This window comes from Hydra vulgaris, chromosome 07, assembly GCF_038396675.1.
Source record: "Hydra vulgaris chromosome 07, alternate assembly HydraT2T_AEP".
Lineage (NCBI taxonomy): Eukaryota > Metazoa > Cnidaria > Hydrozoa > Anthoathecata > Hydridae > Hydra > Hydra vulgaris.
The window spans coordinates 11966997-11994808 of record NC_088926.1 but is presented as its reverse complement, the minus strand read 5'-3'; the positions used below and the strand labels follow the sequence as shown (position 1 = coordinate 11994808).

The window sequence follows — 27812 nt, the reverse complement described above, 5'->3', positions numbered from 1 at the left end:
CTAATCTAGTAACAATATGAGGTGACTAGTCGATATGGGATTCTATGGTTGTTAGACATCACATCTGTGTGTACTTTGTCTGAAAAAAGAGTGTTTTTTTGACCTTGTTTGTACAAAAGTAGGAGCAAAAAACACATAGAGAAATTTTTTTCTAGTTGTTCTGAATTTAAAACGCATAAAAACCTCATTTTGTTTTAGTAGTTAAACCCACAGGTTTGCTTTGTTGTTTTTTCTAAACATTATTGACCAAATATTGGAAATACACACAATAGTAACAACTTCTTTTATTTAAATAGGAAATATATCTTTACTGAATTGGGTTTTAATAAGATATCAAACAGAGGAAAATCCTATATAACCTTAATCTCCCATTGAAAAAACACATACACAGACAACAAATGATTTCCTTTAAAAAAATTACTTTATGTTGTTGTTGTGATATTTATTACTTTTTCTTCAAATTGCTGTTGATATTTTTTTATTTTGTACTTGCAAAATAAGCTATATACTTCTGAAAATTTTTTTATAAACTTAATAAATATAGTTTTTAATATAAACAAAAATTTCAGACAAGAATATTTATTATCAACAAATTTTGTCTCAGGTTTTGTCTAGAATGAAATTCTAGAAATCACTGTTTAACTGTTAAGAAAAAAAGAATTATTTAAATAATCCAATTCAAAGATGCTTGCTGTTATAGTCAATAACACAATTCAGTAACTGGCTTCCATAACTAGGGTGATCAGGGTTTCTTTTGTACCTTGCCCATTGAGCACTGAAGATTGAATGCAAGGTTTCTGTTGATTGCTCACTAAAAATGCCAAATGCCGAACCCTTTAGAGCAATAAATTCAAGAACATGGTAGAACACTGCATGGGCTTTTGGAGTGACTGAAACTGAGAGTTGAAGATATGAGTTCTTAAAGTCTTTGATATGTTGAACATATGCAGTATTTGATGTCCATCCAAAACAGGAGCTAACAACACTCTTAAAATGTTGGAATGTTTTTACAAAACCAAGCATGTGTTCTGCTTTTTCGCTTTCAACAATTCTTTGCAAAACATCTATGTTCTTCAAAAGCTTATGACAATCATTTCCAACAAACTCTCCACCATGATAAGGTTGCAATTTCAGTTTGAGAAATAATGGCCAATCTTTGCCTTTAGGCCATATCTTTAGCATTGATTTGTAGAGATGATTTACAATTCCAAGGAGAAGATGAAGTTCCATTGGGGGAATAAACTCAATAACTTGTTTGACATCTTCTTGGTCAAACAATGGATTATGAACAACATTATGAAAATCTTTTGCGCACATTTTTCCATTCCCTTTCTCAATGAATGCTTTGTATTGCATCTTAATGGATCAGAAGTTTCTTGGAGTTCCCTGTTCTTTGAGGTCATCAGATTTAACATCACACCATTAGCAAGGGTATTTGCTTTTGTGATATTTTGACATCCAACATTGGAGATAACACTCAAGCTGAAATTTAGAAAAGATCCTCCACCATCAATACCTAGTTTGATGAGAGGCGATGAAGTGATTGCTCTAACACTGAGAATTGAGTTATAAAAATCTCCTTAACTCTTGCAATGAACAACATCCACCAATTCTTCAGTTTTTGTTGATGGATTTGTAAGTGAGATTTTAGAAACTTTAAATAAACCTTCAACTTTTCAACCAGCCATTGTAAAATTTTCCCTAAATTTTGTTTCAATAATTTTTGAATTTGTAGTCTTGTTTAATGTTACAGCCAGTTCTTGCATCTTTTTATTTGAAAGGCCAGTATTGATTTGAACTTGAACCATGTCCAAAGTAGTTAAAGAAGTTCTTGATATGCACTGAGCTCTGGAGGTACCTGGAGTAATAGTTGATGCTTTACCACTTTCTCTGCTCAACCTAATTGTGCCCTGTGGAGAGGATACCTTTTGAGTTATTACAAAGGACGCAAATTTTTCAGCAGTTCTTGAATCAGTTGCTATTATTTTCTTTAAGTTTTCATACTTGGTGGTTTGTGAACAAACATGTGTTATTCCTCTTTTGACTACACTGAGTCAGTTTGAGCATAGTTTATCAAAGCTACTTGATGTTTCTTTCAAATCTTGATTGGTTAAAAAAGTGAGCTTTGTAGAATGTCCTTTTAGTTTGCCAACTTGGCAAATTAAACAAGAATCCAATCTTCTGGTCTTTGGTCTAATAATCACTTTGTTATAGTCATGAGGCTTGGGAAGAGGCAAGTTTCTATCACCCTTGCCATGCTTTTGTACCATCGCTCTGCAGGAACTGCATATGCCCAATGGAACTCTATCATCCTTAAAGTCAATAGAATTTCCAGAAAAAATATCTAGTATCCTTTCCTTGATGAAATCAGTAATATGTCTGTCACATTTTGAAAAACAAAAAAAGCATACAGATTGCCGACAATCATGATGAGTTTTTCTTTTATATGGCATTTCAAAGGTTAAAAAACTGATCTTTGAAAAATAATTTCAGTACAAGCTTGTGTTGATAAAAAATCTTTTTAGTTGTTTAGGTTTTAATTACTTTGAAGTTGCGGCTTTTGTAATTACTTAAAAGTAATTACTTTGAAGTTGTGGCTTTTGATTTTTAAATAGTAGAAACAAACTTGGTCAGAGCAATAAAAGATAGGAGTCTAGGAGATACTTCAAAACAAAAAAAAAGCACAACAAGGTTATGCATTTTTGATTTATATAAAAAAAACTTGATTCTAACATTAATACTGAAATTATTTTATAAATTACCGACTAATTTTGAATTTACAATTCAAACATAATTTTTACAATATGAAAAAAGTTGTTATTATATCCAATTTTTGTTCAATAATGTTTAGAAAAAACAACAAAGCAAACCTGTGGGTTTAACTACTAAAACAAAATGAGTTTTTTATGCGTTTTAAATTCAGAACAACTAGAAAAAAATTTCTCTATGTGTTTTTTGCTCCTACTTTTGTACAAACAAGGTCAAAAAAAGCACTCTTTTTTCAGACAAAGTACACACAGATGTGATGTCTAACAACCATAGAATCCCATATCCACTAGTCACCTCATATTGTTACTAGATTAGTTATTTAATGTAACTTTGAATCTTTAAAAGACAGAAAAACCACAAAAAGCTGCTACATTTTGGCCGCTTTTTCAAAGGCGAGGTTTCTCAAAAATTGAGGTTGGGACCATTTTTGGATAGGTGTACCCAGGTATTTTGTTAGGTAGCTTAAACCTTATTTTGTTAGATAGCGTGTACCTATATCTAGTGTTCTTGCTCTAATCCTCAGTATAAGCCAGCAAATACTTAGACTGGGTTAGTCTAACTATTTGCTCCAGCTCAAAAAAGTTTACTGTGAAAGAAATAGATGCAAAGAAATAGATCTGAAAGAAATAGAAGTAGATGCAGCTGAGTTAGAGCACCAAACATAAAATAAAGTCTTGTTTCTGCAGAAACTAAGGGTAAAAATGCCCCAAATAAAAAGAAAGGTTCACTTTTCTATAAGTAACCTATTTCATTTTGTATATGACCATGGTAAAAAAGCCTTCATCAAGGCATTCACCAATATGATTTGGTTGGTCATACTTTTTCATGGCTAAACATACTGGTGGTACACCACCATTATATTTAGCCAAAAACTTGCCACTTGGGTAAACCAAGCTATTTACCTCAGGTGAATACCAAAAGTTGCTTACCCAAGTGGCAAAGTTACTTTTAAAAAGGTGGTCGAAAAATGGTGAAGATGGAAAACCTTACCAAATTAAAAGAGTTTATTTCTGAAGAATTTAATTTAGTTTAGTTAACAAGCTGTACTCCTGGCCTACTACTAAATGTAAAGATCTCTCTGATAGTGACTGAAGTAACTGATAGTGACTGAAGTAGACTCAAAATAAAAAGCTTGGGCTTGATGCTTACTGCAATTTTAGTCATTACCTTATATTTATGTATTATATTGATTTCTTACATGTTAAAACATTGTTCTAAAGTTTAAAAAAAATGTTGTTGTTTTATAAAAGCTTTAATTTATTTTCCTTCCAAAAAAATTCGATTTTTTTTAAAAGGGCCAATTTTTTTGAAATTTCAAACTATTTTTTAACTAACAAAAAGTTATATAAATTATCAAAGTGCACTAAGATGTTTATCTTGCATGCATATTTTTAAAATATATTACAAAAGTCCTGTATATTTATTAGAAAAAGAGATAAAGAGTTTTTTTTAGTTTTCTCAAAAATGGGTTTTGAGCAAATTTGCCCTTCTAAAAAACACTGATTCATATGTGTTCCTGCAAATAATCAATGGTCTTTGGCAGTGTACTTTTTAAAGAGTAAATGAAATCAATGGATTTTTAGTTACTTTCAAAAGTTCATCTATTTTTTAAATAAAAAACTAGGTAGATTAAAAAGTCATATAAAGTGTTATATAAAATATTTTATATATAAAATATCTTTGTTTAAGTTTTTGTCAGGAATACTTGAAGCTGAAATTGAAAAGAGTCTTTTACCAGAGCGTACAGTTGTTTCTATGGAGCCTACAACACAAACATTAAAAGATGAGATGGTAGATTTATTTATTTATTCTTGTTCTTCACTAACATAAATCTTTGGTATTACATTTAGTTATTTATTTCAGGCGGAGGTAGAACGCGAATTCCAATTAAAAAGAAATATTGAATTGAAAAAAATGAAAAATATAGATTTATCTCAGTAAGTTAAATTTAAATTATTTTTTAATTTTTTTAATATAAAAAAATTTAAAAAGTTTAGTATGGTTGCATGACTGAAAGATAGAAAGTGATTGGGTTGAAATTTGACAGGGGCCTAGGCCAGTTTTCATGAAAAATATCCAGGGTTGGGTTTGTGACTGGGTCTGCATAAACATTATTACATCCTAAAGTATTTTTTTAAATCAAAACTGTTTGTTATATATGCTATATTTAATATTTATATTCATGTATATTTATATATAAACACAATCATTATCAACATGATCATCATATTCATCATCATCATCAAGCTTTTGCTTCCCCATTTAGTGCTGTTTCTCTAATATAAACAATCTTGAGCATAACTAAAGCTGATTCATACCATATAAAATGCGCTTTCTCCAAGTTTTCTTCTAACTAAAATTACCATTTTCTCCTGCTATCTCTGCGGCTACCTCTCTACATGCTGATAACCAAACCACTTCAATCTTTTCTGAAAAATGATGTTTTTTGTCTTGAGTCATACCAACTTTTTTTGTTTTTAGAACCACCCTAAATATCTGCTGACACATCTAAATATGCTCTTTGTAATAAAATAATACTAGATTTAAAAGCCTAAAAACATTTTTTTTTGAATAAAAAGCGTTTTTAGGGGTTGCTACGGATATTAAATGGGTTTCTAATATTATCAAAAAAAAGTATGTCATGTTGGTTCTCAAATGAAGTGAAATTATATAAAAATTTCAAAAATATGAATTATTTTCGATTTTAGTGAGCAGAAATTGACATTTTTTAACTAAAAACAAAAAAAAGGAATTTAACAATATTTTTGTTATTACAATTTTTTTTCTGGATGTCATTCGTAAAATGATGGTTATTTTTGAAATTTTTATATAATTTTGCTTTGTTTGAGACTTACATTATATAATAAGATAAATTATGAAGACTTTTAAATTTTACTTATAGTTTTATGGTTTTATAAAGTTACTCCTGCTTGAAGCAATCGATTTTTCTAAATCTGCTTTAAATATATGTATATATATATATATATATATATATATATATATATATATATATATATATATATATATATATATATATATATATATATATATATATATATATATATATATATATATATATATATATTATTTCAATTCACCTTTCTAAGGCCATGAAGGTCACTACAGTCAAGGAGTCTACTTTGGTGACAACCCTCTTTCAACTCTATAACTCCGAATTACGAACCTTAAAGGACAAGGCTGCTGCGCAGAGAAACAAGTTGATTTGAAACAAATTTATATATATATATATATATATATATATATATATATATTTATATATATATATATATATACATGCCAGAATTTAATAAATATTAAATGTATGCATAAATTGATAAAATTTAAAGTATTATAAACTTTTTCCTAACCCCTGCTAAATTTTATAATTTTTTCAAGGCCGGGTATGTTAAATGTCCTATTTAACCAAAACCAAGGCATCAATCACTTACTACTAATAGAATGACATTTTGCGGCTAACAGAACCTTGTGCTTACATAAAAGTCTTGAAAACGGAAGAGTATTTATATTGGAAATTTTAGGTAGTGGGTAGGCGAGAACTAACTGTAATGAAGTAAGTTTGACAATTCTGAAATCATGCTAAAGTTAAGAAAATTTTTTATTAATAGTTTTAGCTATGCCTTCACCATAAAACTTTTTCAGTTTTAGGTATATTTTGTAGCAAGTTTTGTTTCCAGTCAATTAGATATACATTTTTATAGAAATTTATATAAGTAAAAAAGTTTACATTTATATATTACTTTATATAGTTAATAGATTCTGAAATCTAGACGGCAATAAACAAATTTAAATATTTTGTAATGAGGTTTATAGGTATTATTACAAACAGAAATGTGCAGTTATTGAAATATGATATAAGTATAAAAGTAAAGGTTGTATAGTTGTATGGCTAATGAATAGCAGGGAGATGACTTATGGTCAATGTGGGCAGACACAGAACTAAAATATTAAAATTCAAGACCAGACAAAAATATGCATCATAAAGATCTCAAAACTAAATGAAAAATGGGATTATAATTTTGATATATTTTTAAATTAATCTTTTAATTTACTTTTTGAATAATCTTTAATGTTTTTTGGATAGTCTTTTAATTTACTTTCTAAATAATCTTTCATTTTTTTAGATAATCTTTCCTGTTTTTTGAATAGTCTTTTAATATACTTTTTGGATAATTTTATTTTTGTTTTTTCGGATAGTCTTTCAATTTACTTTTTGAATAATCTTTTAATTTACTTTTTGATTAATTGCTCTATTTACTTATTGATTAATCTTTCTATTTACTTTTTTATTTTGCAATTTTTTTAATTTACTTTTTGCATTAATAGTTGTCTCCTTTAATATAATGTAATTAGATATGAGATCACTGGCACTAATGAAGAATGGAATGAAGCTCTTGGAAAAACAAAGAAACTTTCAAACCTAAGTATACCAAGGTAAATATAAATGGTTTCATACAGTCCTTTATTTACAAAGTATTATCTGTTAACTATATAGTACTTTTATATCATCTTTATTTATATAGAAATATATAGTAATTTTATATTTTTATTATAGATTTATATTATAGAACAATATTCAATAATAATAATAGTTTTCAAACGATGAAAAGGAATAAAAGCTTTCTTTCCTGCCTAAATCCAGGAAGTTATGTGGGTGGCGCATTTATCAGCAGAGAGACAGCAGACATTAGCCCAAAAACTGTCATAGAGGAAATCACAAAAAGAATCCCAATTAGCTTTTGGGTATTAGTAATAGGGTGAGTCTGATTTCATTGTTGGAACCACCTAAAGGTGAAGATAGAGAAAATGAACACAAGCTAGGGTCAGAGATGGAGTGAAAGTAAGTGATTAGGGTTGTTTAGAAAATGAGTAAAAAAAAAATCTATCAAGTAAGATAAAGAGATTAAGAAATATAGAAGCTTAGCAAGCTTAGTGGTGTTAGAGCCAAGCTATTCAGTGTGATGATACAGTGATGTTGGTGCTAAACCATTCAGTGTGATGAGCATTAAAGTCACTAATAACAACAATATTGGCAGGGGGATAAAGAGAAAGGGCTTGGTCACTTTGATCAGAAATTATATCTAAAAAAGTGCAGTTTTTTTTGTTTTTAATAACATTTTACTTGTATAATTTTATTGTACAAAACTAGAGTTATTGATGAAAATAGATGTGATTTTTTGTCTCTCAAATTAACAAGAAATAGTTTGGTACTGAGACAAAAAGTATTTTAGACAGGGTTTCTTTTTTATTAATACTTAAAAAATGATTAAAATTTAAAATAAATTTACCTTCTTATTTTTTAATTTATTAACTCGTTGCAATTAAATTTATAAGTTTTTATGTATATAAGTTTTTATTTATAATTACTGTTTATAAATTTATAGGTATGTTTTATTAAAAAAAACTATATATGATATATAATAAATTTATAGGTATGTTTTATTAAAAAAAAACTGTATGATATATAATAACAGGTTCAATGTATATATATAAACATAAAAAAATTGATGTTTACATTAAGTTGATTTATGCATTATTTTTACTTATTTTTTCTATTGGTAGCTTATTAAACAATCAGGAATGTCTTTGAAGGAATAAAAGAAATGGCATACTTTTAATAATTTATATTTGGTGCTAATTTATTGGTGCATTTATCATAAAGTTTAAAGAGAATAAAGTCTTAAAAAAGTATGTTCAAAAGATCGCCAAAACAGATGAACTTAAGATAGCAATTCAGTGCAATCCTGGCATAAAATCGTGCCTTAATTCAAATGGCAAAGTAAAGGAATTTAAAAGAAAATCGATAGTTTATTAATTCATTGGAAACCAGCAAAATGTATAGATGTGCAACGAACCTTTTCTGCTGCTGGATTTTTTTTAACAAACTTTTTTTTTATCGATAAATAAACTGAACAAATTTTTTTCCAAGAATAAGTACATGCTAATGTGCACTGCAGCAGGACAGTTCCTAGTAGAATAGCCCCTTTTACATCAGTATTATTATTTAACATCAAGAATTTTAACAGGAATGTTAAGTCTTCGTAAAGTTAAGTTATGATATACACAAGTGATAAAGATTATTTAAAGAGAAAATTAAGGAAATTAAACAAGTTACGGTTTTTTATTAAAGCAAATAAAAATTGGAAACGTTACAGCGCTACACGAAGAAAACTCTAAATAAGTTGCAATATGCCTTGCAGAAAAGTTATTGAAAATTAGGGGTTTAAACTCTGCAACTTTTATACAAATGGTTTGTACAATACTGATTTCATTTAACAATTTGACATTTGACCTTTTTCCTATGATGAATCTAAAATACCAATGAAAATGAAATTCTTTAAAATTTTTTAAAATAATTTAACATTCTTTAAAATAATTGCAACAGAATGCAAAAAATCGAAGGACAAATTTTGCTGTCTTGGCATAAGCTAAGGACAGCACTTTAATCATCATCTGAGAATCAGGAGGCTGTATGTCCATATTATGTGTTTTATTTTTTTAATGATTTCTATCAACAAAATATTTACCAACCAGTAGGGCGTGTGTCGACTAAATCTGGACACAAAAATAATAGAACTTTAAAAAATATTTAAATAATCAGTAGGACTTTCTGTCAGAAAGCCTTTACATACTAAAATCTAAAGACCAGTTTTTTTGTGAAACAAAAAATGGACATATGGCCTCCTGATTCTTGGCTGACTTGTGTCAACCTAAAATCCCTCAGATTTTCTGTCTATTGTTTTTGAAATTTTATACTTAATCTTTTTTTAGGTTTTTTTTTTGTTTTTTTTTGTTGATTTTTGCTCTTCTGATTTTAGTGAAAAACGTTTTTTAATTTTTTAGTACCAAAGAAAAAGTGAGCAAAAGAACTTCCAAGGTATTTTTTAATTTTTTTATACGCAAGATTAACAATGAAATGTTTTTTTTAATGATTTTTAGTTAAAAGGTGTCAAATGAAAAAGATTCTTTTTTACTTAATTTTAAAATTTTATTAAAATTGTATTTAAATTAGAGTAAAAAACAATCTTTTATTTATTCTTGTTATGATGTTAACTCCTTTCTGGTGCTTTTCTGGAGCTTGAGTTGAGTTTTCACATGTGGTGCAATAAAAAGTTTAGTGCTGTGCAATAAAATATCTAGTGCGTGCAATAAAATATTTTACATATGGCTTGAGTATGTATGTTTGAAGCCGAACCTTGCATTTTAAATTTTCATGCTAGTACCATTTACTATATTGACTTGTTGAAAGTCTGTTTAAAACTTTTTGGAAATTTTTCCATTTTACTTGTGCTGTTGTTGTTGCTTGATTAGCTGCTTATCATCATACATTTATGTTATTCACCTACTTAGGCCAAGAGAGCCACTACAGTTGAAGAGGTTACTTTTTGTGATCACAACCCTCTCTAAGCTCTTGAACTCCGAAACATGAACTTTGGCAAAAAAGGCCACTGAGCATAGAAACAAGTTGAGCGCAGTACTACCAGAGGCAGGAAGGCAGGCATGAGCTCTTTCATACTCACTTGTGAGTGCTCTTCTACTACAGCATTTAAAAGGTTTATTGAAACATTCTACTTTAAACCTTTTCAATTCAATATTGTCTCATTTTAGTTTTTTTTGTGTGTCAGCATGTTGGATGTGAAGCATTTGATTGCAGCTGTTTTTTAACTTCTTTATGAATTTTTTCCTAGTCAGAGTTACTATAATGTTGAAGAATAGCTGAAGACGAGTTGACTTTAGAGCTGATGCTATACAACGAATGCTAATTCTAGATTATGATTTAGATTCAGAAGGCAAGGCATGGCTAATGTAGTTACTGGTGCTTTAAATCAAAAATTTAATAAAGCTTTGGCAAAGCACTAGCTTTAAAAAAAAAAAAAAAGAAGAAAAGAGAGTTCTTATTAATAAAATTAACATTTTTGTTAATAAATAGTTCAGTCGAGTATTGCACAGAGTAGCTTACAAATAACAGCTATATAAACAGTCACAAATTTCCCTAAATTAGGAGAGCTCAGAAGTTCAAAAGTTTTGGAAAATTATTACTCAGGGTGTTAGCAAATCTTGGTGTTCAAGGAAAATCTTTTTTTTTTAAATGCATATATATGAATAAATTTCTTATAATTTATAAATTATAAGAGTAATATTGTAAGTATTGTAAACATTTTAAATGTAATATTGTAAGTATATTGTAAGAATAGTTATATTATATTCATTAATTTGTGGTTTTTAAATTTGGATTTCAAAAATTGAAGTTTCTAATAAGATGTATCCTATACAAGGTAAACAATGAATATTCATGCTATTTTTTTCCAAAATTTTACTGAGATTTTTGCAAGATTCAGGGGGTTTTCACTGTGATTACTTTGCTTTGATTTAGATTTTTGCAAATACTGTGATCAGTATCTTTTTCATAATTGTGTTGTCATTAAGATCGCTATCTTTATCATGATATAATTAAGATAACTACATTGAGATGTCCAGGAAAACATAAAGGAAAAACAGCAAATTAAATGACTTGGGTAAAACACTGCAAAGAAAAAAAACGATTTTTGCAGAAAAACCAGCCAAGTAAGAGCGTTTAAGAACAATTACTGTGAAAGAATGCTACTTTGCTAAATGACGAGTCCTAAAACAATGAGTTTTGCTTTTTGCACCCTGTTTAAAAAAAACATGACAGAAATGGCTGTCCCCAGAGATTCATCTATTAGGATTGAGAGGTAGCCTAGATTTTATAGTGAGGAAAAATTTCATAATATAAAAGATAACTTATATGTTCCAGTGCTTTATTAAAAGTTTTTCTACAACACATTCTTACCTTTGTATTTAGTTCTTTTTAGTGCAACAAAATTGTATTAAAAGTGTTAGGACAGAATGAAAATTACAAGTAGCAAGGATCTTATGTCTATAATATTACTCTGTCTAGCTCTAAAAAGTCTACAAGCTTTAAAAAGTATTTATAAATAACTAAAATTTGGTCAGTTGCTTTGCACAGACACATTTTGCTTATTTTAGATTACAGTCTTAAGAGATGAAATATAAATTTGCTTTATGTAGTTATTATTTAGACCTTGTTTTCTACCAACTTCATTTATTGAAATCGGTTTTAAGAAATATTGGATTCAAAATGTCTATTTTCTGTGTCTACTTCAAACTGTTTGTGTCTAGATATCAAAGCTAATCTAAAAAGTAATTAACAATGTACTATCACATCCGGTTTAAGTATGTATCCAATCAGTGTAGCACATCCCATCACTGCCATAAACTAAATTGTGTGTTAAATGTATACTAACTTGGCCTGCTGTAGTGACGAAAATATACAGCTTTAAAAAAACTGTAGGCAATTTTTTTATTATTTATGTGTATTTTGATGCATTCCAGAAAAAAATGTGGTTTAATTTAACATGCAATGAGTTTCAAGCTAAATATTAGATTGATAGAATATGGTTTTTAAGCATTGTATCACCGGATGCAAAGATAACTACAATGTTATCTTTGCATCCGGAGAGGCAAAAAACATTTTTTATTTTACAGACAGAGTCAGTGAGTTTTTTGCTTTTCAAATAAAAAATGAACGAAAAAGATGGTATAAGTGCTATACCTTGAGATAACATTTTAGATACTAGCCTAAATACTTTTATTTGTGAAGATCATTGGCCTGAAGACTATGAAAAAGTTTCAGTTTATAAAATATTCAAAACATCCACTATCTGTATTTTCTCGTGTAAATCCAATCCAAGTTCCGACTCTACAGGCACCACCAAGACAAACTACTATATCATTGCTATCTTTAGGAAGTACTGCTCCTGATGAAACGGAATATTTTGTCAAAGCGGACAATATTTTTTTCCTTCAATGATTAGTGTGATGAAGTAATATCTAAAATTATATATTTTTGTTTTTCCATGATATCTAGGGGTGTACCAGATTGGAACAAGTTTTATATTTATGTAGTTTTTTACCTTCAAGATTGAAAGTGAAAGCCTGCACCTCAGCATTGTGGCTGCATAATATATATTTATAACCTATAATATATATATATATATATATATATATATATATATATATATATATATATATATATATATATATATATATATATAATATTTCATTAATTTGATATTTATTTCATTTAAATCTAATGTTATTTTTATTTGTTTCTTATAATTTTATTTATTAAAGGTTTTAGCCTGCATAATATTTATATTTTTTTGTTTTATATTTTTACATTTAAAAATTGATGGTTAAAATTGAAATATTTACTGTATTAGGCATCCTATACTTTTTAACTATATAAAAGTTAAGAAACATTTAAAATGAGACTATTATAAGAGGCAGTTAACATTTTTGATGAAAAAAGAGCTCGTTTGTCGCCCAAAACTGGATAGCAACTTTTTGCACCACAATATTCCTAAACTCTCAGAAATCCTTACATAAGTGATTACTGCAAACAAAATTAGGCAAAGTTACAGTTAAGCGGTCTAAAATAATTTTATTTTTTCGCTTGAAGGGGTGACTTTTTAATATAAACGAAGAGAATATATAATGGCTTTTAGTACATACATCGACTATCTTTTATCCTGCTGCTACAAGGAAGTACTGCTGCATCCTTTATCTTTTATCCTGCTGCTACAAGGGAGTGTTGCTACATCGACTATCTTATAGCCAGCTGCTACAAGGGCGTGATGCTACATCAACTGAGGGGTTGGCATGGGGCAATAATCTTTCTTCTTTTATTATTTCATCTAAAATTTCTAATGTTTAAAAATTCTCCACTGACGAGAGTGCAACAAGCAAAAAATTAAAATTATTTTAGACCGCTTAACTGTAGCTTTACCTAAAATTACATTGTGTTGGTTAAGAGTTTTGTATTTTTTACCTAGGTTTATCTATAGATCTTCATTTCCCTGTAGAACGATCATTTTTTGATTTAATTTACGCAGTCTGTGTCTTTACATGTCTTTAAAAAAAAATAAAAAAATTCCGGCATTCCGGCCTGAAATATTAATAATATTCCGGCCGGAACCGGAATGATCTAAAAAATCGCAACTTTCGACGGAAATTCCGGTACATTCCTAATGATATCATACATTTATAAAAAACTGTTTACATCTTCAATCTGCTGATACATTGCACAACTTGGTTGTTCCAAAGTTTCATTTGAAAATAAAAATGTGATATCCTTTGAAAGCTATCACTATGATATTAAGTGCGCCTTAAAATTCTTATAATGAATGTTATTGGCAAATCTATAAAATTTGTAAACTCCACCAATGAATGAGCAAAAATAGTTTTAGGTTTAATGATGTGTCATGTTTAATGATGTGTCATGTTTGGTGTAAAACAGTTTTTGTATAAGGCGTTACCATAAACAGGTTTAGATTCTAATTTTCAATATGATCCAACAATGCAAACAATTGAAGCAATAAAAAGTTCTGTTGGTACTGTTGCTTTTATTTATTGTAACGGGTGATGCGGAAGTTATCGGACAAAATAAAAACGTCAATAACTTATTTATAAATAAAAAAAACAACTACTATTATATTTTTTTAAAATAAAGCATTTATCTTTTAATAAAAATATATTATTTTTTATATGAAAAACCACCACCATCTGCAATTGATCTCAATTTTGCTCTGACGCCTTTCATATGCGACTGTAAAAAGTTTAAATCAATTTCTTGTAGTTTTAGTTTAATGCGATCAATCAAAACTTGCTCTGTTGAAGCTTGCCAATCTCCCTCGTAAACCTTCTGTGCCAAATGCCCCCAAAAATTTTCAATTGGTCGTGCTTGAGGCACATTTGGGGGATTGGATTCTTTGTCAACATAATAGACATATTGGTCCATCCAATTTAGAGAATCTTTAGAATAATGAGAACTTGCTAAATCTGGCCAAAATAAATAGTTAAAGTCTCCATGATTCTTGTGAATAAATGGAAGAAGTCGTTTTTCTAAACATTCATTAATATAGATTGATGAGCCTACAGCCTTGGAAGTGCTAAACAATGGCTCGGACATACCACGGTCAGATATGGCTATCCATATTAATAATTTTTTTGGAAATTTCTCTTTTCCTATAAAACGAACACTTTCTGGACATGTCTTATTGTTGTTTGTGCAGTATCCAGAATTTCCAGGCATGTTGTCCCCTGCAAAACAAAAGTATTTTTCGTCATCGATGACTAGAAGCGATTTTGTGTTATAGAGTTGGTTAACTAGTTTCCTGCTTCTTTTCTTTGCCTTTATTTGCTGTTCTATAGTGTATTTTGGAGTCTTTTCACTTTTTCTATATTTAATATTCATTTTTTTTACTGACAACCAATTGTCGATTGATTTACACCGAATTTAATACCTATTTTTCTCTGACTGACCCCTTTTCGATTGTTAACAAGTCTCGTTAATTCGGCTTTCTTTTCTCTAGTCCAGGATGTCGGACGACCAGGGTGCTTTCTATCAAAAAACGATTGAACAGTTTCAAGTCTTTTTAGGTTATCATATATTGTACTTCGAGCAAATCCTTCCTTTTCAAAATGATTTACGATTTTTTTTTTTATATAATAGGTTTACTTACAAAAAACATTTTTAGTCACTTTCGAAAAGATTCTCGTTCAGCTGCATTTAACCTCATTTTAAATAATTGTGTTTCAAATAATAAAGTTTATATTTTTTAGAACATTTATGCCTACACTTAAAACCACAAAAACTAATTATTATGCTCAAATAATGAAATTAGGATTTGTCCGATAACTTCCGCATCACCCGTTAACAATAACAAAGTAAATAAAACAGTAACGTGGTGAACTAATTATAACATTTTTCTTCTATATGATTTTGGTATTTTAAGAACTACAAAATGGTAAAATTAAACCTGATCAAAGTTTTTCCAAATTGAAAAAGCTTTGACCAAAAAGGTGCTATTGTAAAATCGTCTAAACTTAACTTTACCAAACCAATTGAACGTCAAATTGTTTAAACTTGTGTTTGTTGATGAAACTGAAACTTTAAAAATTATTTTTCTATTTTAATCTTGATGCTTGTTGTTATGACAGTTCACTATGATCTTAGTCAACTTCAGATCTTGGATCAAATCACTTAATTCAAGTTGTGAAAACAATCAAGATCTGTCATCATTTTAATCCAATCCTAATGGAAGAAAGTTGTTATCTTTATGTACGATGCATAGGTCGTCATCTGTTTCTTCGACATCTGTGTGTACAAGCACACAAGCAGGTAATCAGGTTTTTTGGGTGAAATTCTGAGTGTAATATTGGTTGAGGAGCAGATTGAACATTTCGATATTTTCAGTTCAAGTTCTCTTATTTACAGTAAGAAAAAATTAACGCAGCAAAAATAACAATTATTGAAATGATTTTGTGGCTCACGCCAGATCATAGGAATACCAAATGGCATAACGTAGCCAGTATTTAGCCAATTTCTTAGTCGTGAAGAACAGCTTATGCAACAATATTGTGGTGCCCAAGTAGCCACATCTACTTTTGCATTAAAATAAGTAACATACAGCTTTCGAATATGTTCATTAATTTTATGTTGTTTTCTTCGTTTTTTTTGCAGTATATTCGCCACATATATAGCAAAACTTGTTTCTCTCATTTTAACTGCGACTGAAGGAATTTGCCATTTTATTACAATCTTTAACAAACAAGGTTTACAATCACATTAAGTAACTGAGGGATACGAACACTGGGGGTTAAGTAAAACACTTTAAGTTATTTTGGCATTCATTAAAAAAGCAAAAGGCAGGTGAGTAGGTTTGCAGATACAAATCGTATATACAAAAAAACACCAAAAAACTAACACTAAAAAAATTGCAATTTACATAATAAATTTGCATAGTTAAAAAGATAAAAATAAGTGCATTTCCTATATACTTAGATACGCTAGATACATGCATTAGATACATGCATTAGATACATGCATTAGATACATGCATTAGATACATGCATTAGATACATGATTAGATACATGCATTAGATACATGCATTAGATTGCGTGTAAAAAAGCGTTAGAGTAAAAATAAAAATTTATTCAAGACAAATGTTGTGATATTTTTCTGATTGTACTGATAAAGTTGTTTGAGTTGTTTTTTTCTAATTATTCTAATACAAGTTTCTAATAGTACTACTCTTAGGTGTCTAATAAACGTCCATCACCACTCCTTCCCCCGCTTATTTATACTAAATTTTACCCCTTCTCTTTTTTCCTTCCCACTCCTCCTTCTTGCTCGTTAATTTAGCACCTCAGAGTAATCAGAGTTTTAGTATTTGCAAATGTAAAAAAGTTATTGAATCTCAATCTCAATTTAAAAAAAGTTATGTATTTTTTTGTTGTTGTTGTGTTGTGTTCCTTTTCGAAATGATCATACGTCTACTAGTGACTTTATATATACTTGATCGATAAGACCAGAAGTTCCAAAATTATTTAAAATTCATTTACTTACCAGATTTAGAGTCATAGAATCTGGTAAGTAAAAATGTTTTCCTTTGTCTCTAGGAGCGTATATAATTCACCTTTGTAGTCATTATTTGCAAATATTTGTGTACGATTCTTATTGATTTTATTGTAACTTTTCTACCAACAACAAAAAGCTTAATATATAAAGTATACAATAAGCAACTAATATTGTAATATATATATAGATATATATATATATATATATATATATATATATATATATAGATATAGATATAGATATAGATATAGATATAGATATAGATATATAGATATATATAGACACATACACAAGTACGGGTTTCTTTTTTTTGTTGTTTTTTCTTCTGTCGGCGTTTCAATTATGTATGTTGTAATTTACTCATTTTCTAGATTTCTATAAACGAAGAAGAAAATACTCCATCAAACAAAAAGCACAAGAAACTAAAGAAGAAAAAATAATGGTTTTTGAATCAATAATTTAATTATTTTCTTTGTATACGATTTCATTATGTAGTTTGCTCAAATCGGGGGAGACGAGTTATAAAATATAAAAATTGTCATTAATTTGTTTTTCCTTTGTCCTGAAAAGATTTTTAAAGATGTTTTACCGAAATATTATGGTTTCTTATTCATCAGCAAACTTGTTTTATTAACAATTTATCTTAAGGTCTAGGAAGTTATTAACAGTTTATCTTAAGATCTAGAAATTTATTAACAGTATTTAAAGATCTGGGAAGTTATTAACAGTTTATTTTATTGTCTTCTTTTTTTGTGAAATTACAAAATATTTTTGAGTAGTTGGATATTGTCGTAGTATTGGTGAAATAAAAATAATGAAAAAGATGACAGTATTTTTCAGATCTGTGCTTAAGTTTAGACAGTATTTTTCGGATCTGTGCTTAAATTTTATAAAATAAAATACCAGTCGTGAGCGTGTATAGACTACTAGTAATGTATCCTATGTGTTTTATGCAGACTAAAATTTTAAAAATTCATTTGTATACCAGTCTGTTTTACAATATCAACTAAAATGCTTTGTAGCTTTTTAGATATAAAAAGCGTTTTACTTTAAAATGCAACTTTTAAATTCACGTAATTCAAACAAACTTTATGGTCCCTTCGAAATTCAACCTCTCAGAAAAATTTTCATAAATTTGACCTAAATACCAACTTTAATTGATCAGAACACTTCTTGCGGGTTTTTTACTTTAATTTGTCATCTTTTCAATGCACATCTGTATTAGTTGACCTCTTGCACTACAAGTAATGGTGTTTCATTACGTTAATATTCTACGTTTCACTACATTAATGTTCTACGTCCTATAGCTAACAAATCTATTGCTACTATTTGGGATAAGATGTGCTTTTATTGTGTTACAATGTTCAAGTTAATTGAGTAATTATAAAAGCGTTCAACACGGGTCCAAAATTAGATTAGAAAAGCGTTCAACATGGGTCCAAAAGAAATATTGCAATGAAATTAACCATCCCGAATAAAAATGTTATCTTTTGTAGCCAAGTCTAGATTATCTAGTAATCTTTAAGTGTTTAAAGGTTATGACTAAAACTTAAAACCCCTTCATTTTAGGAAAAATTCATAATGTCAGAAGTTTCGGAAACTAAAAGAATATTAGATGAAATCTTAAACTTAATTTTATAAAAATTTTAATTTGATAAAAATATTAACTTAAAATATATTTTATTAACTTATTACTAGAATAGAGCAAAACTGAAAGTTTTTTTATAAAGAGCTGTTTCTAACGCGAAATGTGACGCTAAATTCTAATCTGGATTAATTTTTGCGAATTCCGGGAGAAATTTGCTATGTTTTAAAATGGCTGCCAAAAGTTGGTCAAAACATATTTTTTCGCAAATATATGTGTAATATATCATTTTATATGTTTTCTTTGCTGCTGGATCCAAATATCACAGAAATTTGAGCTTTAAATAGCGTTTTAGGCCAGGAACATGTGTTTTCTGTCCAAAAGTATTGCAGAAATAAATGGGAAATGTTTAAAACTTAGTAAATAGTTGCTAATGTAGACGTGGATCTTTGTGTATACAAATTTAACCATTAAGGCGTTTAAGTGACTAACAACACGTTCAGTCTGGTATAAATAACCTACCTACATGACCGAATGAAGTGTCTACGTGACAAGCAGCACGTTTATTTTGCTATAAAAGCCCATTGCTTTAGTGTTGATATTTCAGTCGAGGTCTCAATGCACACCAATCCATTGTACCAAAGAACACGTATAGTTCGGTCAAAACTAGAAGCGATACTGTAACTCACGAAATCGCGGGGGTAGTTTACCAAAAAGAACCGACTTTCATTGGCAAACGCAAGTTGCAAAGTTGCACATTTAACTGGACAGATGATACACCTGTGTTCAGTGAGACCTGTTTCTAAAGTTTTCTTATGTAATGATGCAAGCAAAGTAATGGCGCAGGAACTATCCGATCGCCAAAAAGATGAGACGAATACCAAACTTTCATGACTGGTTAAACAATACAAATATTACAATATTAAAAAGTTACAAGAAAACGAATCAATTTATAAGAAAACTCAAGATTTTAACATGCGTATGACAAGCAGAGCCTATGACATCAGAGCAATTGATGTAACATACTAACGGAAGAAATGAAAACGAGGTATTGGAAGGGATGAAGGCAAGGCATTCCATTATAATAATAGCTACGGGTCTTATTTGACAATTTGTACATCGACAGATTCACTTAAATTTAAAAAATAGGTAAAGAGAAGTGAGAAAGACAATCAGTCAAATGAGAAAAAGTGGAATGATATGTTTTACAGAAACTTGGTATTCTGACGAAAATTCCAACACAAATTCAAACTTTCTTATCCCTATCTATAATCTTAAATCTTATGAAAGAAAAATTCAAGAGGTGGAATCCTACAAAAACCGACATATTATGACCTAAAGACAAAAATTAGAAAAAATCTTTCCATTTCTGAAACAAATATTGAGGTCTTTACAGTTGAAGTCGTTAACGATACTACAAAAAACCTCCTAATATCCTCTTGCTATAAACCACGTGAAAGAAATATTATAACGTTTCAAATTTTATGAAACAAACATGAAAAAACATTGTTGAACATAAAAAGCTATTTTGTGTTAAATTGTGTCATTAACCTATAATAAAAATCATCAAAGGAACTATAAATAAATTTTTGACCCAAAATTAAAAGACTCATTAGCGATAACTAAAAGAGTCACTAGCGGTAGTAAATTGGTCAAAAATATATCACGAATGTAACCTCCGGGGAATGTAACCTCGCGAATGTAATCTCGGAATAAGTTTATAGACATTTTCCTAACTCTACAATAAACATTTTCCAAAAGTCAAAAAAATAAAATAAAATACCTGACCACTCCATTGGTTACCAGAGGAATAAGAAAATTGTCAAAACAAAAACTCTGCATAAAATATCTAAAAAATAGAAGCAAAGATGATTTGTCTAAGTGTCAGCAATATAAAAATCTATTTAAAAAAATAAACTTAAAAGATAAAAAAAAACAATTTTATTCAAAGCAAATCCAAAAATTTTAAAGAGATAATAAAAAAACCTGGAATATTATGAAAGAAACAGTTGTTAAAAACAAAATAAATTCGAACCAACTACCTTCAAAAGTTTTCATAAATGAAAAAGAATTTAATTATAATTTTTTTTTATCTGAAAACAAATACTTTGCAAGTATAGGTCTTAGACTTGCTTCTAGATCTTAACCTACAAACTATTCATTCGAAAGTTGCATTGAGGTCTCTCATCGAGGACTCTCATTCCTCTCTAGTTTTTAAAGAACTTTTCTGACCGTTTTTCTCATTGTAAATCTTATTTCATTGAAATGAAAATTTTAAATATAATTGAACTCAACGTTTTAAAAAGTTATGCTTTGTTTATATGTGGAAAAGCAATCTTTCCCCGCTCTTAAATCGTCTAAATCTAATATTTGTGAAAAATCTTTTTACTATAAAAAATGGAAATGGAACACTTTAAATAACGAGACTACGTGCGCAAAAAGTTTTGAAGTTTTCAAAAAACATATCAAGAATTGGTATGGTAATAATTGCGTTCGCAATGGTTTGTCGTTTTTAAAATTTTGTTTTATTTTATACTGACTTATATCTTTAGCTAAGATTGTATTTTTATAATATATATATATATATATATATATATATATATATATATATATATATATATATATATATATATATATATATATATATTTATAACAATTAATAAACAATTGTAAATTTTCATGACATTCTTTCTTTTTTTCATGAAACACTTGTAATTTTTTTTTATGACATTTATACGTGTGTGTACTGTCTATAAAATATGTGTGTGTGTACTGTCTATAAAATGTGTGTGTGTGTACTTTATATAAAGTTAAATGTGTTAATTTAAATTAGTTTTAGTGTTAACTATAACTATCTTGTAAAAACAACTTGAAATATTAATATATATTTTTAAATTAAATTAAAAAAGATCTTTTTAGTTTAAAACCCAGCAACAAATACATTCTTAAAAAAAAATTTTAAACGAACTTTTTCGTCAAACAAATTTTAATTTGTTTAAAGTCCCGATAAGATCTTAGTGATCTTCTTTCTTAAACCTAGTTTACACTGTTATCACAGTTTTTGTATAAAACTGTTCTCAAGCAGTTGAACAGTTTTACACAAAATTGTCTTTTATTTTTCATTTGTGTTGTTTTTTGTTGTTATTTTACTGATATATTTACAACTTATTTCAAACTTTTTTTTTAGATAAAAATAAAATATTGGCAAATTAGGTGGGTAAAAATGGCAAAATCTAAAGACCCAAGATATTTTATATTAGAAACCATCCCTATTGAATCTGATAAGAATATACAGGGATCTAGGTTACCAACTGCTCGTCAGGTGCTTTTATGTTTTCTTGCACACTTTACTTCAAAATCTAAGAGAGATGCAGCAAATAAAACAGTTAAATCAATTCTACCATTTTATAATCGGGCAAGAATACAAACAATTAAATCTAATAAAATGGCAGAAGAAATCATAAAATTATTTGAGGAGTTAAAGAGTCTGTTAAAAATTGACCATGCCCATAGAAACACTGTCAAGAATACTCAAAAAATTATTGGATTTAAAACAAGCTAACAAAAACAATGAGGTTCTGGCCACGGAATGTGCTAGATAAATTGGTTGATGCAGAGGATAAACAGTTTCTGATCAGCATGATGACTGATAGGACAGCATCCATAGGCTCAGTTGATCTTAAGCGCAGTCTTGTGGAAGAAAAATTACATGACAGAAAATTTGCTGAACAAGAAAGAATCTATAAAGAAAAAGAACGGCAATCAAGCATCTTGAGATGTACTAAAAAAAATTTAATGAAGATAGACGAAGGTTGTCTTGATCATGATGAACTTGGATGTATGATGTATATATATATATTATTTAAAATAGAAATTTCTTGTTTTGTTTGAAATATTACTTTCTCTAAGACGAAAATTTTACTTTAGGTACTTATACTTTTAATTAAATTTTCTTTGGATCCAAAAAATTCAATCATCAATATTTTTACTCTTGCGTTTTTTATTTTAAACCATTTAGAAACAAAATGGAGCGTGTGCAGACAATTGCTACCAAGATAAGGAGCTCCTGGAAATCTCCAAAAATTGGTGTTGTTCATTGGGATAGCAAGTTAATGGATTCACTTGACAAAAAAAATTTTAGGGAAGAAAGGCTTTCAGTTCTTCTTTCAGCTCTAAAATAAAACTTTGGCCAGTCAATTCATGTAAATTTAGGCACTTATGAACAATTTACATATTAGCATATTTATATACTAATATTTAGCATTTCATATTTTATTTCTTTTTCAAAAATATATATTTTTAGGTTGTTCAAGTGTAAAATTACTTGGTGTACCAGCGCTTTCATATAAACTCACCGAGAAGATGGGACCAGTGATTGCTAAAGCAACACTGTGTTCCTAGAAGATTGAAACTGCGCAGATTGTGTGGCAGGCATGGTTTTTTACACAACAGCATCAAATACTGGGGCTATAACTGCAGGCTGTGTTTCAATTCAAAATTTATTGAACAAGCCACTTCTATGTCTTGCTTGCCGACATCACATAGGAGAGATTATACTAACTCATGTATGGAACAGTTTAAATATCGAGATTTCACAAGGTCCTAATTTCAATCTATTTTTAAGGTAATCTAACATGTTTATTATAATTTTTTATTATTATTATAAAGTATTTAAAATTAAACTAACATTAGTGTTATAAGCAACAATATAATGAATGCATTGTTTGGTTTTTAGATTTAAGAAAAACTTTGAACAACTGACTTGCCAAACTATTGAAGACTTAGACATCCCTCAATTTTCACAGTCTTTGATAAACAAAAAAGATGCAATTACCAATCTTTTCCAAGAAGCAATGAGGCAAAATTTCAACAGAGGTGATTATAGAGAACTTGTTCAACTAACATTGTTGTATCTAAGTAATGGCAAAGATGTGTTATTCTCTGGATTTATTAGACCAGGCGCTTTGCACAATTCAGGGTAAATGGCAAAATTGTTATATTCTATAAAACTTGTTCTGTTGAACAAAAAAATCAGCCAGCTACCTAAAGGAACAATTTTTGCTCTACAACAACTTCCTAAGCTACAAAGGATTGTTCAATTCGTCGTATTTTGTTATATTCCATGGTGGCTCAGTGTACCTATATCTTCAGCAGCTCTTAAAAACGCTTTAAATCTTATTAATTCATTATTAGAGTATAAAGTTATTGATTTTACTATTGTTAATGCTGCTCTGAAAGTTTTCAGCAATCACATGTGGTATCTCACTGAGGAGTTAGCTCCACTGTCTCTATTTATTAATAAATTAGAGGACAAGCAGAGGCAAAAGATTGCAAATAAAATACTATCACTAAAAAATTATGTAACATTAAATGAAATAACTTCAAAAAGAAATTTCTAATGGTTCCTAAAATGGCTGTGAATGTGAATTCCCAGTATTTTTCACCATATTAAATATAAATAGTAGTTTACTCAAGGAACTGGTTACAGAATGGCATAAAAATGAAGATTTTTTAACTTCCAAAAATGTGGTTTCTAATTTATCTGTTGTTAACGATTCTGCTGAACGCGGAGTAAAAGCTTTGTAGTGATTTTGCAGGAACTGTAAGAAAGAAAATAAGTTCCAGAACATTATACAAGTTGTAGAAAACAACAGAAATATGTTGCCCAACCAAAGAAAAAGGCACTTAGAACCAATCAGATGGTACATTAAATGCTGATTGGACTGTTTATTTTTTCTAATTTTCATTTAATAGAGTTAAATAAACATTTGAATATATTTTAATCTCAATTTATCAAAATTAATTTTCCGAATGGGTTCCAACATTAGATTAGTCTACCATTCCGAATGGGTTCCAACATTAGATTAGTCTACCAACATCAGATTAGTCTACCATTTCGCTATTAGACAGCATTTCACCAACAACAAAGAAAAAAATATATGAACTGAAAATATGTTTGTGCTCTTTTCAGGGCAAGATCACCCTAGTATATATATGTATATATTTGTAAAGGACTTTTAATACTTTATTTTATTGTATCATGACTTACATTGTAAACCGAAAATAAATAAAAAATCTGGAAGAAATTCCTCCTTAAATAACTACAGACTAATATCAATCTTTTCTGTATTTTCAAAACTCCTTAAACAAATAATCTACAATCATTTATATAAATACCTAATCATAAACAAAATTCTAAATGAAAATCAATATGGTTTTCAAACTCAGCACTCAACAGAGCATGCTATCGTAGATCTCACGAACTGGATTAGTGAATCAATCTGTAAAAAGAAACTTGTTTTTCTTTCAAAAGATATTAGTTTAAAATTTGAGTTCGTTTGAAATGATTTATCAGAACACCACGTTTCGGTTATCCAAGTCATATTAATCAATCTATCGGAATCTTGGTAGACTTGTCAAAAGCACAATATATCATGAAATCTTAAAAAAAGAGAAAAGTATGGACTAAAAAACCAAACATTGCAGTGGTTCAAAAGTTACCTGTATAACAGACAATAGTGTGTTATTACTGATGATAATTACAACACTAAATTATTGAAATTAACATGCGGTATCCTCCGAGGTTTGATTCTTGCTCCTCTTTTGTTTCTAATTTATATAAACTACCTTCCAAAAGATTTTGGCAAACTTTTTTTTTTTTAGTTGGCCTAAAAAGTCTTTACGGTCTTATCACAGAGCACCGCGGAAAAGCATTTAATAGGAAGTTCACGCTTCCTTCCCAACCGATACCGCAAAACTTGCCTAGAGGTGGGATTTAAACCACGGATCTTACGTTTCTGAGGCAAGTGAATTTGAAGCAACTTATTTGAAGACAATACAAATTTATTTTACTCTTTGACGAAATTAAGGATCTGTATGTTAATGTGAACATAGGACTCACAAATTAAATAAATGATTTAAAACAAATAAGTTATCCCTAAACACAGTAAAATAAAATACTCTTTTTTTTCATTCAAATCAGCTAAGAAATACATTACCAAATATTCTAACCTTTCTAAAAATAGAAAATATAATCATTGAGAGAACTCATGAAACTAACTTTTTAGGAGTTATAACTGATGAAAATTTATTTTGGAAAGCTTGCATATTCGTGCGAGCTTTCCAAGACCCTGGGATCTCGGAATTCGCCGTTTTAACCATCCTGAAATCCCGGGATTAAGCATTTAATACCGGGATTATTTTTTTCAATTGTTTTCGCTTGAACATTTTTAATTAAAATTCTTCGGTTGAGATTTGACTATTTTCATATCGAAAACTGCTCAATTATTTTTTTTCGATTGTAATCAAAATCGAACTTTTTTCGATTGCAATCAAGATCGAACTACAAATTCGAAATTCTTGCAATTATGTTTTTGAATAATTGGGTCGGATTTATTAAATAATAGAAATTGGATTACAATTATATTCTTAAAATTTGTTGGTACTTGGTCGCATTTATTCAAGTTTTTTACCATTTTTATTTCGAATAGACGTTGTTTGTTTGTGACTATTTTATAGTACTAGTTTTAATTAAATTAAATAAATTAATTGCTGGTTATTTGAGCAGTAAATTTTCTTAAATTATGATTGCATTATATTGTAAATCATAAATTGTATCTGCTATCATTAATGCGCTAGCCCCAGTAAAAGCAACAGTTGAAGCCCTTTACCGTCGAGATGCTAATTTGCTTATTGCCGATGTTGCCATAACTTTTATATTAAAAAAAATTAAAGATGTTAAAAGCGTTTTAAGTCGAAAATTGCATTCATCTCTCGTTCTTCAAATGCAACAAAGACGTACCGGTGTAAGTGGGATCCTTTAATACCAACTCAATGATAGAAACAACGTACAAGAGTAGCAAATAAAAACATCAATGTAAATAAATTTCTGCAAAACTACTTTCCTAATTCAACAAAGTTTAAACAAACTTCATTGTTAACAAAGTTTTAATTAAATTGATTTTCAACAAAGTTTCAACTAACTTCATTGCCAACAAAGTTTCAATAAACTTGAGTGTCAACAAAGTTTCAATTAACTTGACTGACAACAAAGTTTCAATTAACTTCATTGTCAACTAAGTTTAGATTTAATTAGTACATGATTATTTTGAATAAAAAAGAGAAAAGACCAAGCTAGTACAGTTAAGAATTGAGATCAGCTGAGATATATAATCTAGCACACTTACAAACGTTAGGATTCCTAAAAAAAAAGCCAGGTACCTGGTACATATTTAGTTTTTGTTCAACAGATACTATCATTACTTATTGTTTCAGTGACTTGTGCTTTATTTGGACCAAAAACTAAACTAGGAAAATATCATTTTAATTAGTTTTACTGATTTGTTCATGACTTTATTATTATCCTCATCTAAGATTCCATGAATCCATCCTATTCTAAGAATAGCATCATCGAAACTGCTAAGACTTAATTCGTTACTTTTAAATTTAAAATTCACAAAATCTGCTGTAGTTTTGTTAAATTTAAATTATTTTTTATTTAAAAATAGTGTTTACTAAACCTTTGGTTTATTCCTCATCATAAAACTTATAAAAGGATATTTTAAAGTTTTATTAAATCCTATTGAAATTACGATAAAACAATTTTTAAAAAAGACCTGTTAATTTGACGCAAGCCAGATATGGATTTAATTGTTTTATGCGTATTCTGTAAAAAAATTCCTGATTTAATAAAAAAAACTTTTTATTAAATCAGGAGAAAAATTCCACTTTCCCTTTTTTATTCCCCACTAAATACAAGGACGAGGGGGGTGGGGGTGGGGCCTTGTATTTAGCACGTGAGTGTAAGTTGCAAAATTGTAAAAAACCATATTTATAACTATTTCTACAATTTGATCGGTTATTAAGAGTTCAAGATTATTTTTATGTTTTTCTACTTGGTCAATGTGGGAACATTTATAAACTCCTGTAATATTTGGTTAACTGCTCGTAATAAATCGCCTGATGACCACCCATAA

General features: G+C 28.8%; 1 protein-coding gene across 1 annotated transcript in view; it reads left to right on the top strand.

Moving 5' to 3' along the window:
* LOC100199282 (RNA cytidine acetyltransferase) overlaps nucleotides 1-17787 on the top strand; it is an 83285-nt gene extending 65498 nt beyond the window's left edge. The window contains exons 24-28 of the mRNA XM_065801063.1: nucleotides 4459-4560; nucleotides 4633-4706; nucleotides 7141-7221; nucleotides 9631-9664; nucleotides 17624-17787. Coding sequence (XP_065657135.1) covers nucleotides 4459-4560; nucleotides 4633-4706; nucleotides 7141-7221; nucleotides 9631-9664; nucleotides 17624-17692 — 360 coding nt within the window. The 3' untranslated portion in view covers nucleotides 17693-17787. The remainder of the gene's footprint in view (nucleotides 1-4458; nucleotides 4561-4632; nucleotides 4707-7140; nucleotides 7222-9630; nucleotides 9665-17623) is intronic.
* The last annotated feature ends 10025 nt before the right edge of the window (nucleotides 17788-27812 follow it).